At 43.7% G+C, this 16,851-nt stretch overlaps 1 protein-coding gene across 1 annotated transcript in view; it reads left to right on the top strand.

Moving 5' to 3' along the window:
* The window catches only part of cdh13 (cadherin 13, H-cadherin (heart)), a 292,151-nt gene that overhangs the window by 64,482 nt on the left and 210,818 nt on the right, over nt 1-16,851 (top strand). Inside the window, exon 2 of the mRNA XM_079163343.1 lies at nt 14,378-14,498. Within this exon, the coding sequence (XP_079019469.1) occupies nt 14,378-14,498 (121 nt within the window). The remainder of the gene's footprint in view (nt 1-14,377; nt 14,499-16,851) is intronic.

The following is a 16,851-nucleotide window of genomic DNA, read 5'->3' as shown; positions in this document are numbered from 1 at the left end:
TTCAAAAAGTTTTAAAAAATCACAATTTGACGGGCTCTAATTAGCATCCGGTATAAAGGCAAATGCAGCATTGCTTTGGTGTCTCCCGAGTCAAATATCTCCCCCAATTGAGTGAAACTACAGTCACTGAGCTGCAGAGGCAAACAGAGCAGCGTGAGACCCCGCGTCGCATATTTATCCATATTGTTTTATGTCTTCCAAGGGCAATGGGGCCAGACAGCGCTGCCTGCTTGATGCTAATCTATCCACTTCTGCATCAGAGCTGAGCGTGAGCCCACAGCTGGGAAGCAGCCTGCAATATGATTCCCAATTTATAGTGTACTTTTGTCAGGATCAAATGGGATTGGCTGTTCGGCTGAATTTGAAAATGTACTTTCCTATACCTCCTTAAATCAGGTTAGGAGCTCCCCTCTGACGTTCCATCAAACGGATCTAATTCCGCCACAGTGGCTGGGAAATGTTTTAAAACTGACTTTGTGAAAGAACATTGTCCATTCTTGTAGACTTATGAGGCCTGAAGTCTTCAAATTTATTTTTAAGATATTATTGCTTCAATTCAGTTTTATGGATTCAGCTTGTGTTTGAGCTTTGTTTTGCTCCCAAGGCTGAAAATAGAAAAGCATACATAAATCCCTTCTGGATTTGTTTACACTCCAACTTGAATTGTTTGTCTTTTTCATATCAGTTCTATGAAGCATGAAGTGTACCATTGCTTCGCGAGCATTCTCCTGTTTGCTGCTGATAATTAGGCTCGATTGTTTTTGTTTTATTGCTAGCAAGACGAGAGGGACAAAACAAAAAAAATCTCCTTGATGCAATCCTTTCAAATGTGAAAATGTTCAGTTTACCAGGAAAATGTAGATGAGATCAAATCCCTCTAGTGCAGAGAGATTTTTTTTTCTTTTTATGTGATCGTATTAATATAGGATTTCATATTTCTGTCAGGGAATCTATTGATTATATTGTTATGTTTTGGCCTTCTGTAACAGTTGTAAACAAGACAACGCAAAGCTGGTCCTTTCACTTTAGGTGATCCCAGAATCTATTTACACCCTCAGGGCTAATAAAAAGATTCTGTGGTTGGAAAATGACGAATACTATCATCCAGAGAAACTCCTCAAAGTTCTCCAGCAGCAGAATCCATCTCTCCTTAGGCTCAGCCAGATATGGTTAATAATGCTACTTCCAGCAGAGCCTCCAGCATGGAGGATTTACGATACATTTTGGTCAAATAAACAAAAGATGCATTTTGGGGGAAGCGTCACTATAACACTCGCGTGTGAGAGGAGTAGGTATTCATGGTGGCGATGTCCCCCATCACTGCAGGGAAGTAATGGAGTGGAGGATTTCTTTGGACAAAGAGAGTGAAAGACGAGGGCGAAGAGAGTGAGGCACACGGAGGAAGAGGTAAAATGTAGAACACAGAAAAGAACAAGGGAGAGGGATATAATGAGAAGCATTCATTTGCATACTGCATAATGTCCTTTGTAGTGTCAGTTTGGTGACTTTTTTATTTTTTTTTACAGTAATGGCTTAGTCGGGGCGTTCTCATCGATGCCAGTGATATTTCCAAGCAGCCCTCGGTTCTTGTGTATTCAACAGTTGGGTAACTTGTGCAGACATGTCTTTGATCCAGTGCTACCTTTTTATAATGAGCTGTCCAGACCGGTAGTGTGTCTCCCTCCACAGGGGAAAATCACTTAGACTTAAAAATTGTCATTCTTTTCTCTTGATTCATTTTGGGGATTAAATATTGTTCTAAAATAAATGTAAATTATTAAAAAATATACAACAAACAAGATTAACATTCTGGTTACTACACAGTGTGATGGAAATAGATGATCAACAGCTTTTTGTCTCCGGATTTAATGATTTTATTTGTTGGTTCAGTAGCTGTTAGGAAAAAGCCTCTGACGGCTCTGGATGTTTCTGCAGGTCTCTGTCGGGGGGGGGGGGGGGGGGGGGGGGGTACACCAGACACTATAACATCACCCACTGTATAATATTCTCTACCTTATAGTGTATCATGAATTGTTAGTGGTGAATGTGATCTGGGACATTCGTGCCACCGAAAAATGCAAGAGAAGTTTAGGATAAGAGTGTTTTTGCCCATTGTCTTTCAAACATCGTCCGCAGGCGTCTCAGCCAGTGGATTTTTATCAAAACAAGTTTTAATTCAGGTGTTGAGAGTAACCTCGCCGAGGCATGATTAGTAAATTGAATCACAGACTTATAAGTTTATAAGAGCAAATCAGTGGCGGATTGAAAACCACCTTTATAACGCCACCTAGCGCCTGTATCAGGAGGGACGTCCAGCCAACCCAAAGACGAGGAAGAGGAACCAATTAAATCTAGTGATGGAATAGTGACCGCCCACTTAGTGTCAAAAAGAAAATACACTCGCGAGCAAGCAGGTGGCTTTCGGAGCAGAACAGCAGTGATATAAGTCCACGCTCCTCAATTTTGCCCATGCGAGCAGAGATATTCAGCGCGGAGCGATGTTGAAGCGCTCGCAAAAGTAATTTGCGTGCACGGCTGTTTGAGTTAAACACGCAGGACCTCTACACACACACACACACACACACACATGTGTGGACCTCATTTCTGCTCGTGGATATTGACAGTGATTTGCCCTCGTACAAGTTGCTTAACAGAGGACATGAATTCTATCACCGTTATGAGATGGAAGGAAGATGAAGGATATCAGCGAAACAAGCACTTGAACAGGAGAGAAGTAAAATGGTTTGGAGGCAGAAAGGAAGGAGAGGGCAACCTGAGTTCAGCAGGACGTGTAAGGCAGGAAATAAGGAAAAGGGAAAGCGGTGACATCTTTGGCTCAGAAACAAGGAGAAGACAGAAGAGAGGAAGGTTTTGGTGCAGGTCAATTGAAGTGAAGGAGGGAGTGTTCGAAGAGAGAGCAGCAGCAACAGCCGGTTACTTTTGATGAATGGAGGTCAGCCGGAGGGGAGAGAGGTAGGCCGATGACAACAGATAAAGCATTCGGAGAAACAAACACAGACCTCAATACTTCACTTGGAACGGCCACCCCCACCGATACGCGTGTGCAGCCCACCAGCCGCCCAACAAGAGGTTTAGACAAAGGATGAGTGATAACACAGGCTTCGCGTCCAAACACTTTCCTATTCTTTATCGCTTCTCGCTCACCCCAGAGCTTCGCCGACTGATGCCAGCCTCCGATAGGCTTGTGTTTAGGAGCCCGCTCCTGATTACGGACAGTCAAACTGGAATTGTATTGCAATTTGCTGCCTTTGAGAGCAAACCGTGATAGCATCACCGTTCTAAAGTTGGCTCCTACTGACAACACCTGAAAAAGGTGAAACCTCCCTGTCAATGTGGTACAGTTTCAGCTTGCATTGGGTTTCCATCCGTCTCTGCCATGGCCAGGAGGTCCACTGGGGAAACTTTGCTGGGGCTATTGTTTAGACACACAAACTCTAACAAAGACAGGAGAAAGTCACTGGTACATACGTGTGAAAAACTCTTTTTTTTCAAGTTTACTAACTGTGGCTATTAGACAAAACACCTCTTTCAGGGCGAATGAACACGCCATCTAGACGGAACCGCACATGCTCAGATTGACATGCCAAATCCCGACAGGGATGAAATGAAGTGCATTCAAATCAGTTCTACCGGATAGCAGCCGGTGCCTGCAGCTGACGCGCTTGTTGTATCCCGGTCCCTCACTTCACACCTCTGCTGTGGGTGCGGCGAAGTGAGAGGTGTGCTGGGTGGAAGTATTGACAAGCTTGCCAAATAGAGAAGGGATTTGAGCAGACTGACGGAGAGGAAATGATACTGTCAGGGTTACACCAGCTCCCACGCAACCCCCCGCCCCCCCCCCCCCCCCCGGGGGATGTTGGATTTGCTTCCCAATGGGACCTACCCGCCCGCATGAAGTGCGACACTAAGAGTTTCAAAGTCAAATCAGCTTTATTGTGGTGTGAAGTCCTCGTTATGTGGTAGCCAGTGCGAGGAAGCTCTCTTCAGAATGAGTCACAGGGCCACTACGCTGTTGTCCCCGGCTCTCCATGAGGCTGGTATGCCAGGGAAGTGTTCTTGATGTTTACTCAGCCAGGCATCTCCGAATAGAAATATTCTGGTAAATACAGGCTTTGTGTTCCTGCTCATGCATTTTCTGCGACCCCACACTTCTTGCACTCAACGTGAAAGATTTCTGTTTCACACCAGCTCTGCTTTCTGTTTAGTTTTGTTTAACTCCGGGATCTAGTGGTTGAACTGATTGCAGGTTTATTCGTACAGCCAATAACAACCTCTGTGCGCCATCTATCTACGGAAATACATTTGTATTCATGAGGATGTAGACAGGGTTCCTTTGTGGTACTAATGGCTCAGGTAAACTCCAAACGAATGCTGTGTCCCTGCCATATCTCAAGCAACGTTTTGCACTGGGATGCTGGGAAGATGTTACTTCACATTAGAACAGGTTGTTCATGACCTCACCTGAATTACTATGCTGACTGCTGTCTGCACAACAGCAGCATGAGTCAGGACTCAGCTCACTCAGGACCTTAATTCACTTACCCATGCAATGTATGTAAACCATATGCACATAATGAAATGCCTCATAGCAGTGTTTCCCAACCGATTTAACAGTGAGACACACAACTGCAACACACTTGACAATCAGTCCTGCTGACATTTCACATAATACCTTGTAAAGTAAGTCACAGCGGAATTATAAATAATAATGCCTTCTGTCCAAACCTAGTGCTTTGAGTGAGATTTGAGTAGTTTTATTTTTAGTATATTTGAATGTGCAGGATAACCACCGCTCCACTTGGCCTGATCCTAACTGAGGTGCTGCAAGTATCAAAGAGTTTAAAGTGATAAGAGCGATATGCTTAGATCTATGCAGAGTGCACTTTATTTGAGCATTCGGTCTGAAGGACCTTCATCAGAGCATACTGTATGCCCGGGATGAAGGCCCTTGAAGATAAATATCAGTATATTATTATGCTTTTTGTAAACATGCCCGAGCGGCCATGGAGGCAAATGAACAGGTCAGGAGTCCAGAGAGGTTTCAGAAGACGCTTCTTTTATTTTACAAGTCGACCATTGCACCAACGTTCCCACCAGTGTCTAGTGGCCTCCACTAATCTCCCGCACAAACAAAATGAGGGCCCTTTTGTACACCTGGTCCCTCTAATTGGACCAGCCATACCACCTACAGGTAAGTCTATTGCTAGCTATCTATGTATAATAAATATTTACCTAATTTTACCCACACCAACCATACCAATATTAGTTAACAACTATATATATATATATAAATCCTATACCTAACGTAAATGATCAACCCCTAACTTATCTAACTAAATACAGCAACACATATGTTCACTTCCCCCTACCTGCTTCCTGTAGTTGGTATTTCCCGGAACTATAAATGGGTGCTCGGGCCCCTGGGGAAGTAATTTGCCTGAACACCCTGGGAAGAGGAAACAGGCAGAGGTAATTTGTTGCTCTATGTGTATATATATCCAATAAACTTGTATTGTCCTTGACGTCCTTCCTCGCACACTATCCGTGGTCTAAGTAACGGCGGCGCGTCGTTACAGTATGCATTAAGCCCACACGAACATCCTGTCGTCTTCCTATACGTCTCCCGCCACATCCTTTATTCCTCTCTCTTTATGTCTTTCTGCGTCTTCCTTTCCCTTGTGCCTTAGCTTTCTCCTTTATTCGTTTATGAATGTGGTATTCACACGGTGACAACCACCGCCTACCAGCACCGAAGTCGTTTTTTTTTAATACCTCTCCTCCCCGTCGCTCGGCTGCTCCTCCTCTATGGCGTGGCTGTGTGTTTACTACTCCAGTGTTGTTTTACAGGCCCAGCGGGTGTGGCCAGGATTCGGCAGCCCGGGCCCGGAACCAGATGGTTTCATGACTCAGGTTCTCCATGCCTGGCTAAGCTGCCAGCTGCAGGTGTCTGAGGCCCAGCCTGATTGATTCTCTCTCTCTCACTCTCTCTTTCTCTCTCCCTTTCGCTCCCCCTCCCCCCCCCTCCCCCCCTGGCTTTATCATGGGCTATGGATGTGGCCAGGCCAGAGAGGGTCAGCCAGACCTATACTGAGGTGTGTGCACTGACATTTACCTTGATGAAAAACCGAGGAAATGTAAGACTGAGGGGGAAAGGGAAATGTAGAGTGGGGAGGGCGAGACCGTGGCTGGATCAAATGGCAGGCTACTGGCAGGCTGACTGGCTGGATGGCTGGCAAACTATCGAGCGTGCACGCAGAGACACAGACATGCAAACCCCCCCCCCCCACCCCCCCACACACACACACACAGAGTACAGAGTATAGAGTACAGCATATAGCTGTACACCACGGTTGATCTACATCAGCTTCAGTAACAGTGATAAAGTATTAAGTTCCCAGTGGTTGTTCTTCAGCTCCACAGAAGAAGAAAAAGTCCCACATTACAGACATTTATTCTTGTTGATTATCCTCATATAACTTGTTATATTGAACCCAGCACATTCGGTTTCGTAAGAAACGGTTCCTAGAAGTGTGGGACGTCGACGGTTCCTAGAAAGTGATAAAGGCACGCCAAGAAAATTGGAATGATATACAAAACATTTCCCGTGCATGTGTCATTGGTCCTGCTGCCAAAATGTTATGTTGACCCAGAGGAGGGCAAGAGAGCATGACATAATGAGAAGACCAGATTTGCTTTGTTTGTGGTTCAATCATTAAATTGTTCTGGGTTTAAATACCATTTTATAGGTAATTGAAAACGAGAGACAGCCTCAGGGTGAATAGACACAAACGGTGTCAAAATAAATCCCAATAGCTGGACTGTTCAATGTCTCGCTCCTTCAGGCATCTGCCGTGTACAGCTCAATAAAAAAAGAAGGTAATAAATTCTAAATAATAAAGACATTAGAATGCATGAAAGACACAGACTCTGACAGAAATGTGTTCTCTCTTCTGTCCCATGCCTTCCTCAATCTACCTTTCTTCTATGCCCCACTGTCTGATCGAGTTCCTTCACACATACACAGACTGAATGTACTCGCAATCACACATCACAGAATCACAGCCTCTCTCCCCTCCGATCTTGGAACCCATCTGCTATTGGTCTGACAACGGATAAACCTCTGTGGGGAAGGGGCTATATTTCTGGGGGCTCCTGTGTAGCCACGCCAAGACTTCCTTTTCCGTGTGCTGCTCATTGTTTAGAGTCAGACGAACAACTTTAGATGCGAGACCGGAGTTGGAAGTGAGAGGAGACGTATACGACGAAATTGTTTCACAAGTAGCCAGTTTACAAGCTAAATTTAAACCAATACAAGTTTAAATCATCATCAGACGTTGGCGTTGCCCTTCACACCGAATGTTTACCTGCATTCCGCGATGAGTCAATACTCCTCGTGCTACAAACGGAAACCAGAAAGCTTCTGATGCCAAACATCTTGTGCTGTTGCCAACATATTCTACATGTGAATGCAGAGTCTGTTCATAGAGATTGCTCTCCCTCTTACCTTCTTCAGCAAATATCAGGCTTTAGTGGCCCTCTCCATCTCTATATATCAGGTGCACCGTGGATTCTTGAGGCAGTATTGATTCCAGCCAGAGGTGACATTTACTGTGTGCTCTGCCAAGTCATTGCCTTAATCACCTGACTGGTCCTTCACACTTGGAACTGCATCAGTTGTTAAACTCGTAGGCGGTGAGCTGATGCGTTGCTGCTCCTCCCGCATGGATATTAGTTAACCGACGTCGTCGCTACAACAGCTACCAGAAGCCACCCTGACATGTTTTCTGGTCATTCGCCTCACTGACTTTAATCAGTACTGACATTGTGACGATAGTCGACACTTTTAATATCTATAGGTATGTTTCTTTCTTGCACTTTCACTATTGCTTGGAATGGACCTTATAGCGAGACAGCATTATCTAAATGCTAGAGGTAATGTGTATGGATCCTTTCTCCTGATTGAGCATTTCTTGGCTGCACTTAGAGAGCTAACATAAACCTAAAGACCTGAACCCAAAGTGGCTGTCAACAGATAGCTGTATTTATTTCTCACCCCAAAACTGATCTAAAACCAGCCCCCATGTCTGTTTCTCCCTCCTGCAGGGCTCCTTCCATTTCTCTGCTTTTGTTTAGTTCTTGCTATGCTGTGTTCGAGGTCTGTGATTCCCAAACACGGGTACTTGAACTTCTTCTGCCTTTACAAGGGGGTGCGTGGGAAGACTGGGGAATTGCTCAACTCACTTGATAAGATAGTTTTTACAATTTGATTGAAAATATACACATTGAGTGAGCTAATAGTAATGGATAAATGGCTTATGGCTATACGTCATGAATACATTCAAGATATGGATAAACAGTTGAAGTAGATATCAATAAATAGATGAAATGGCGATCATGGATAAATGGTTAGGATAGTTAGGTAAGGGTTAGTGCCCAACAAGGCGTTTATTATCAGGAATCAATGGACGACGTGGAGTCCAATACTGTAAGTCCTGATAATGGACACCTCAAAGGGCAATAGTCCGCTTATACCGCATGGTCACTTCTAATTTGTATCTGATAACTTAGCAACAGGACTAGCTTGCTATCCAGCGATGTCGCTGTCCCCAAATCCAAATCAATATTTTTACGAACAAATGAGGGGCCATGTGTGGTGTCGGCCGCCCCCTGAAGTAGTGTTGAAGAGCAAATGGGATGTGAGAGATCACTTGTATGTGTCAGTAAGGTCAGAGGGGCAGTGTAAGGACGACTCAACTTGTTGTAAATAGGATATTCAAGTTAATTGATTTTTTTTCATTTCATGCAGGCAGCGCATTAATGTAGAACGGTGAACAGCCACTTTAACCAGAGCTACTTAGAAAAAAACATCCACTTTTATACCCACCAGGAATATTCAGCTTTAAGTCCATTCAAATGAACATGGTTGGAACAAGACGGTGTCGATGAAAGGGTACATCTGGAAGGCTGCAGGTTACGTCTTACAAAGAAAAGCTTGGGAACGGATTCAGGTATCAGTATCAGTAAGCAATAGCATTATTTCAGATGTTTTTCAGCAGAATTATGTATCACATTGGGGAAGTGATTGTCGGAAATTATACATTCAAGTGGAAAGAAGATGCCAGGTGCACATGTGTACTGTGAGTTTATTCATGTCTGACTGTATTGGATCCAAATGGTTCAGATTGAAGTGATCCTGCTCTCTGACACTTATCCTCGGGATTACCGGCCTATTTGCAGCTTGCCTCACTCCCCTCTCTCACTTTGTCCCCGCACATCCCGCTAAATGCTTACAGATTTATTTATCTTTTTTGGCTCTGTGTCGATCATCTCATTAAGCTGGTGCACAATACACAATTTTCTGCGGGTCCAGCGTTGCTCGAGCATGATAATTGTTCCTGCTGGATAGATTGTTTTCGTGCAACCGAGGCCCTTTGTTTCCGCGAGACCGGACCTCAGTAATCCCTCTATAGCGCTCTGCTCGGGATAAGTCACACGAGCCAATCACTGCAGAACAACGATGCCTTCACAGAGACATCAAGCAGCCAAGATACTGAAGCTGAAAACCCACAGAAATCAATTAATGTCTCCCATTGGACCTCCACAGTAGAAATTGAAGTTCAGGAAGCTGGGATTTATGTCCTACATACATTGCCTTTCTGTGCATGTGTGTATGTTTTTGCGTGCACGTGTTGGCCTTCAACTGGCAGTCACTGTCTGCCTTTCAATGTCGAGATTCAAAACCTTCAGAACCCTTCTTTCCATTTGTCTAATGGGGAATAAGGCCATGGTCTCTTTTATTATCTGAACCACATTTACTATTCATTGTGCACATTTTGATCAGTAGGAAACCTCTCATCATGAAATAAAAGCCATTAAAGTTGGCTGTGCGGTGCATTTAGTGGTACTTACTATATTTATCAAGGCTGCATGCTAAATGTTCAGCAGGAAGTACAACCAAACTCCACTATGAGAACCCAGTCAACACATGTCACTGGGATATGAAGTATGTATAATTTCAAGAGACAAGCTGACAGAATGTACAACTACTGCATATAGGATTAAAACCACACAGGAGGAGGAATAAGCACTCAGCAGGTAGAGAACACAGGGATGAATGAGAAGCAGCTCAAAGGCTCGGAGTCTGTTTGGAGTGACAGGCATCATTTTTAGTGCCTACAACGGATCTGTGTGGCACCGGTTATTCGTAAATCCATTAGTAGCTTTGTGAGTGCTGTGCTTCCTTCATCCTCTTTGTAGAGACCAAAAACAGAGCTAACAGGAGAGTGAAATATTGGATTTACATTCACCAGGTGGTCAGAAACATGAATCATAATGAAAGCTAATGTTGCTTTGTAACTGCTGGATGTGTAAATAATCAACCGTTTGCTAACCAGTTTACTATATCATCTTAAAGTTGCTTCAATTGCCCCCGAGTCGCCGAAACATCAGTTATAGCAGGTTTAATAAGAACAGCGGGTGCAAGCGGGTCCAGATCATGGGGACTGAATAAAAAAAAACGACTTGACAGATTATTAGATGAAAACAAGTGCTATGTAGAACTTCAGATTCCAGCTCACATGTTTTCCGATAAGAAAATTCTATATAATAACACGTTATCATCTCAAACATCTCAGTTGACTCAAAATGAACATGAAGTTAAACCAACTCATCTTTAACACAAAATGAGTTCAAACATAATCAACATTTTAGACATGGCAGCATTTATTGTACTGTTGCATTTTATGGGATATTTATGTTATTTTACGGCTATCGCACCGTGAAAGACAACCTATAATGTACGTCATCGTCACACATGGTCCTAATTGTCAAACTGTCAATCAGGCCCTGTTCGCACACATATGCTCACATTTATGTTCACCTAGAAATAGATACTGAATGTTTTCATTCATTGCACACTAAATCCTTTTGTGCCGGTAACATAAATCCCACTATACATAAAACAGCTGACAATCTTCAACACATGTATGAATCAGATCGTTTCACGTGGGTTGCACACGGTCCGTGCATGAAAAACAAAACAAGTGCACAAAGACCAGCATGCACACAAACAGGAATATAAGAAGCTTAAAGAAAGCCCTGATATGGATCTCCCTCTGTAAATGAATGCCCACACAATGTGTCTCTCGTCGTTTGAGATTATATTTTAATTAATTCTTCTTGGGTAAAAGGGATTTTTCCGATCGCCAAAAAGATGGACATTGTTGATAAAGTGCCTGAATTCATTCTGCGAGGCTTGAATGGTATGACCTTCATATGTCTAGTACATTTTTAAATGGTACCCTGAATAGAATATTGCCCACACTAATAGACCCCTTTGCTAACTACATTGTCATTAGCATTGTATCGCTTTATTGCTTCCACTGCCCCACTGTGAGTCGCAGGGGCTGGATTGTAATATTTCCACATTAATGGACATTCAAATGGATGTTGTTGACTCCTGCTGAGATGTGTGTGTGTGTGTGTGTGTGTGTGTGTTTCTGATTTCTGTATTTGCACGTGTGTCCCATGTTCCCTTGCCATGCCGACCGGCCTCTGGCCCTGAAGTCAACTTGATTTGAGTTTATGGACCAACAAGCACTGCAGCCCACCACGTCAGGACGCCTTGTGATAGAAGTGAATCACCGTTCCGACACCTGCAGGAAAAACACAGAGTCCCCTGGGTGCAGTGATTACTTTGCAGGGACATTACATGTAATGACCTCTGTGGCTGAACGTCTGCCAAAGCGTGTTCATCACACAGACGGATCTCCATAGACGGCCTAAACGCCGCCGTGTGAAGCTCTTGTAACTTACATGACGTGTCATATAACTGTCATTCTGCACCCAGTGCAATATTTCAAAAATATTTCCCCCCCCGATTTCTTCCCATTAACTCTGGAAAATGTTTCAGGTTTCATCCGATCCTAAAAAAATGAACTGGAATAACCGTAAATCATTGTTACTTAGCTATAAACTTGCTTTTAAATCTGTACTTTAGTGATATTGATGTAACGACAATTACCATCATATAATAGACAAGTGACATGAATGAGCCTCAGCGAAGTCTCCCTTCGGTGTCCTTTTGTCTCGCACTGAAAGAGCTCATTGACAAAGACGACAGTTTTGAGTGATTCTTGCACAGCTCTTGTGCTCCATGATGAGAAACATTTGGTTCTGTGTGTAAATTGATGAGTCCGATATCGGTCTTGGTAGGACTTCCTTGAAACGCCATTTCTTTTTGTCTGAATGATAATGCGACTCCTTGATTCGGGTGAAAATGCAAGTGTGTTATATATCATGAGTCTGTGACAGACAGTAGCATCCGGTTTCTATTTCCCTCGTCAAAGCACTCCTGATATCTCTGGGGGAGGGGTCAAGAGATATGGGGATGAGCATGGGATGTCACTGGTTGACACTGTCGACAGATGGCTCAGTTTGGCTGTGATGTCTCACGTATGCCACACTGTGTGTGTGTCACATCTGAATTTTTGTAAAAAACGTTTTTTTTTGTAGGTGCAGAATGTTCATGTCTTCTGTTCTAAATGCACACATTTACTCATAATAACAAGACATTTTAAACAATCACTAGAGAACAACTAGAGAGGAGCGAGGGTGGAATGTGATGCCGTAAATTTGACGATGAGCACTAAGGCATTAATTCCCCTCCCATCTATCATGTCCCCCTGTTCCCTGTGACTTCAGACCCATATGGAAACCTTTTTATTATGCTGATTGATCTGTTAATGATCAGCGGGTCCCTTCACCTCCTTACTCTCTGCTTCCTTTCAGCGTTTCACCAATTTGTCTCTCAGCACACAAAGCTATCGGCTGGCCTACCTACTGTTCGTTGGGGGTGTTTTCAGAAAATCATTTGGGTTCGTCGGTGTGCTGAAATCAGCCTCCCTATTTCGGGGCTGCGGTACCCTTAGCATGCCTAGCATGTCAATATGCACCACATGTAACTCTGCTTTCAAAGCAGCTCTTTGAATAGTGCAACGATGCCCAGTCGCAGTTATTGCTTAAACACAAAGAGGTGAGTCACATGTGAGGTTACTTTTCTCTACTTCTTGACCGCTGTTCGCTGACATTATGAGCGAGGCTTCTCACCGTGGGAAGCGTTCCCCCTAGAAGCCTCTTATTGGTTTTCAGGGTCTAAGGCTGTGGGCTTCCTCTCAGACAAAGTTTGGAAAAAAGGTGCCTCACAACCTCCTTAATTTTGCTTAATTCCTGGATGCCTACAGGAACATGATTATGTTGTTTGATCCCATAGACACTCAACAATTGAGTCAAGATAGCCTAATATTGCTGTTTGACATAACTTCAGACTACACCAGAAAAAGGTCTCTTCCAAAGCATCTATTCGTTTCCAACTCAGGGTGATTGGGAGAAAGCGTAACACTTCCTGAAACTCTTTGCCCAAATCACACATATTTTGGCTTCCTCTTGAACTGACAGTATTATAATCTGACTTGATTAGCAAAACCACATAAACTAGTACAAATAACTCTGTTGAGGGCCACTGTTGAGAATAATGCGATGTGAAATGGTAGATAAAAACAATCTGACGGAAACAGCAGGAGGCACCTATCTACATACAGGCTGAGATGTTATTTTTGCTCCTACCAACACGACGTTTGGTGTGTCAATCTGAGAATCAGTTGAGGCACAACACTTTACAGTCTGTTTCCATGGGAACAACCTCCCTTTGTTTTTTTTAAAGAGGGGTTAAAGTGCTGCATACTTTTATAAAATGAATAAATTGAATTCGTAGAGAAAATGGGTCGATGAAAAGTCAAGGAAGACCGTGTTGCTGAGTGTTCAGTCTGTTTTAATTTGAATTCTAAAATTGTAACTAACAAATGACATCGTGGCCTTCCCTTCATACTTCACACATCCTTTTTTTTAAAATCTGACCTGAATCAAGTCATAGTTGTCTGTTATTTAACACAAGCATACGCTTGATCCTCCGATCACCAAACACAATTGTGGAGTTGAATACCAAAGAGATTTAAACAAGTCTGTCTTTGTTGTTTTTTTGATTACATGTATGTAAGTATCGACATTCAAGAAGAATGCTTGAGATAGATAATAAACATGATACCTCTGGATTGATGAAGGACTCTTCATATTTGATAAAACCTGCTTTCTAGAAGACGTATTGATTTTTGTTTGTCCCAGCATGCATCTGCTCCAGCCTTATGTTGTTTATTTAGGAAGAATGAGGATTAGAGCGCTAGAGGAAATCGTATTCATTTAGTTAATCCGTCCCCCTGCCGGTGCCTGTCAGGTGTATCTGCACAGAAAGCGTGTGTTCATGTGCATTGACTTGACCTGTCCGTTGCTCTGTGTGTTGCAGGTTGCCCGTGTGGGTGGCCAAGAGGATGGAGGCCATGAGGGCTGTGCACCAGGCTTCCAGGTGAAACACTACCAGGTGGCGTTCAGTGGAGCTTTCCAGAAAGGCCAGGCGCTCATACAAGGTCAGTGAAAACAGACACAACTGAATATTTACTGTCTAACTTTTCTCCTGTTTGCTTTGAAGTTTGTTTCTCTCTCTCTCTCTCTCTCTCTCTCTCTCTCTCTCTCTCTCTCTCTCTCTCTCTCTCTCTCTCTCTCTCTCTCTTAAATTCTGGCATTTCACAACACCAATCTGCATGTGGTTGTGCACACATATAAACCCTCACTCTGCCTGCGTGGCTCCTGAGGATTTGAATTGCAGTATATTCAGTGGAGCTGAGCAGAGAAAAGCTCCAAGCTCCCTCCAGGTCAAGGTGATGTGTGTGTGTGTGTGTGTGTGTGTGTGTTGTTTTGGTCTTCACATTCGTTAGAATTCATGTGACATCTATTTACAAACCGGAGATAGAACTGGTTGTGTATTCGCACTACAAAGACAACAACAACATAATTTGTGTCTGCAAATGAATTATTCTCCTTGATTGGGGAGAACATTTACAAAAGTCCTTTTTTTTTTTTTTTTTCTTCTTCTTTTGTTCTTTCACAGAACACAGCTTTGGGCTGCTCAGTTAAGCGTGCGTGTGTTGTGTGCTCATATGCATGTTTGGCGTGCGACTGTTCCGTCCCGGTACACCAGTTACCACGCTCGAGTTGACTTGGCCTCCCCGAGAACTCAGTCCCCTGCAGCCTCGGAGTAGTACCATCGTTTTTATGCAGAAACCTGTGGTTGGTCTCAGCAGGTTTATAATCAAAACTTTAAAGATTTGAGAGGAAGGTCTCGAGGGTTCACAGCAGAGTGTCGTGGAGGCTCAGTACCGTCCCATCGGGGGTGGGGGGGGGCAGCCTCGTCGCCCTTCTGTCACTGCGGTGGCCAGTCACATTTCTCCGCAGACTCCTGCAGTCCACAGACGTCCAATCTCAACTCCACATTGCTGCAACAACTTATTGGTCAAGTCTGCTCCTCTGGAACCCTCCGGCAATGCCCATCCACTCAGCTCCGTCGCCACAGAGATCAGCAGCAGTATCTGCCGGCTACCAGTCGGCCTCCTCCGGCGGTGAGAGTTATGGCTGCCGGCACGTCTCTCCACAGAGATCGACAAGGTGCAGTCCGCTCACCGTAGTTTCACTTCAAAGCTGAGGAAGTTTTCACTAATTCATCAGCTCAATAAGTCATTCACTTCCACTCAGTTGTTGTTTTTCCGTGTACAATGTGATGAAATACGATGAAAATATGTAAATTCAAATGGGAATTTGTCAGCGCAGTCTGTCACTTATTGTGGAACTTGTCTTCATTCCTCTCTCATTATTCAGCCACTTTCTTTCTTTATTTCATCACCCCACTGTGTCGCCCTCCACATTACGAGGCCACATTGGTGGAATATCATTAGCTGCTTCAGTGACATTATGTCACTGTATCTACGTACACAGAAGTGACACTTCTTTTATGGCCGGACGGTCACGCAGTGCTTGCAGAGGTGTTCTCATACAGCACTACCCCCTTTTTTTTTTTTAAGTGTCACTCGACTGTCGGACAGCTTTCCCCAACTGAAAATACATAATTTCCTACCTAGACGGCGAAACATGACAAATCTGAGCATTTTCTTCTTCAATCTTCTCTTTGGGCTTTATTGTGTTTGATTCGGTCAGCCAGCGAGGCATTTTGTCATCTGGTGGTTCAGCGGCGCGTGTAGTAGGAGACAGAACTCAGTTCTGCTTTAGTGCTCTGCTCTGGGGCGACAGAGTGGTTCTATTACCTTGAATATGCTCCTGTCAGCAGAAACACCTCTCACCATGGGGGGTCCCGCTGCTCACAAGTTATGGACGGACGCATAGACGTGCCAGTGCTCACACACACACACACACACACACACACACATAGTACAAAAATGAACGTATGTTCTTGTATAGAGTGGATTTTCAAGAGACACCGTTGAAAGCGTGCCATGCCTGCTCTATACTGTGTTGTGTTGTCGGTGATTCATAGCTGCAAAGAAATGCACGACAGAAAAGCTATATGGTTTTTGATCAATTTAAGCTTCTCTTTAAAATTCAAAGAACTTTCACAAGCACAATGCCACAGCGGGAGCTCAGCACGATGAAAAACAATGAGGCCGTGATGAAAACCACCGTATGAAAGCAAACAAAGGAAGCAAATAAGGCAAATGGTTTCTGCATTCAACTTGATTGATATCTACGATTATGTCGGTAGCTTCTCCACAGTACTTGGATGGATGGATCAATTAGTGAGTGTGTTAGCTTCAAAACAGCGATCAAAGTAAATCCGGTACGTCTCTTTTTTGGCATTATTTGCTTGTGTGTGTGTGTGTGATTTAAAGGAATTTAAAAAAAAAAGCCAATATTACGAGCATAATAATTGGT

Source organism: Pholis gunnellus, assembly GCF_910591455.1.
Source record: "Pholis gunnellus genome assembly, chromosome: 7".
NCBI classification, from domain to species: Eukaryota; Metazoa; Chordata; class Actinopteri; order Perciformes; family Pholidae; genus Pholis; species Pholis gunnellus.
The sequence above is the reverse complement of the archived record's forward strand: the minus strand, read 5'-3'. Positions and strand labels throughout refer to the sequence as shown.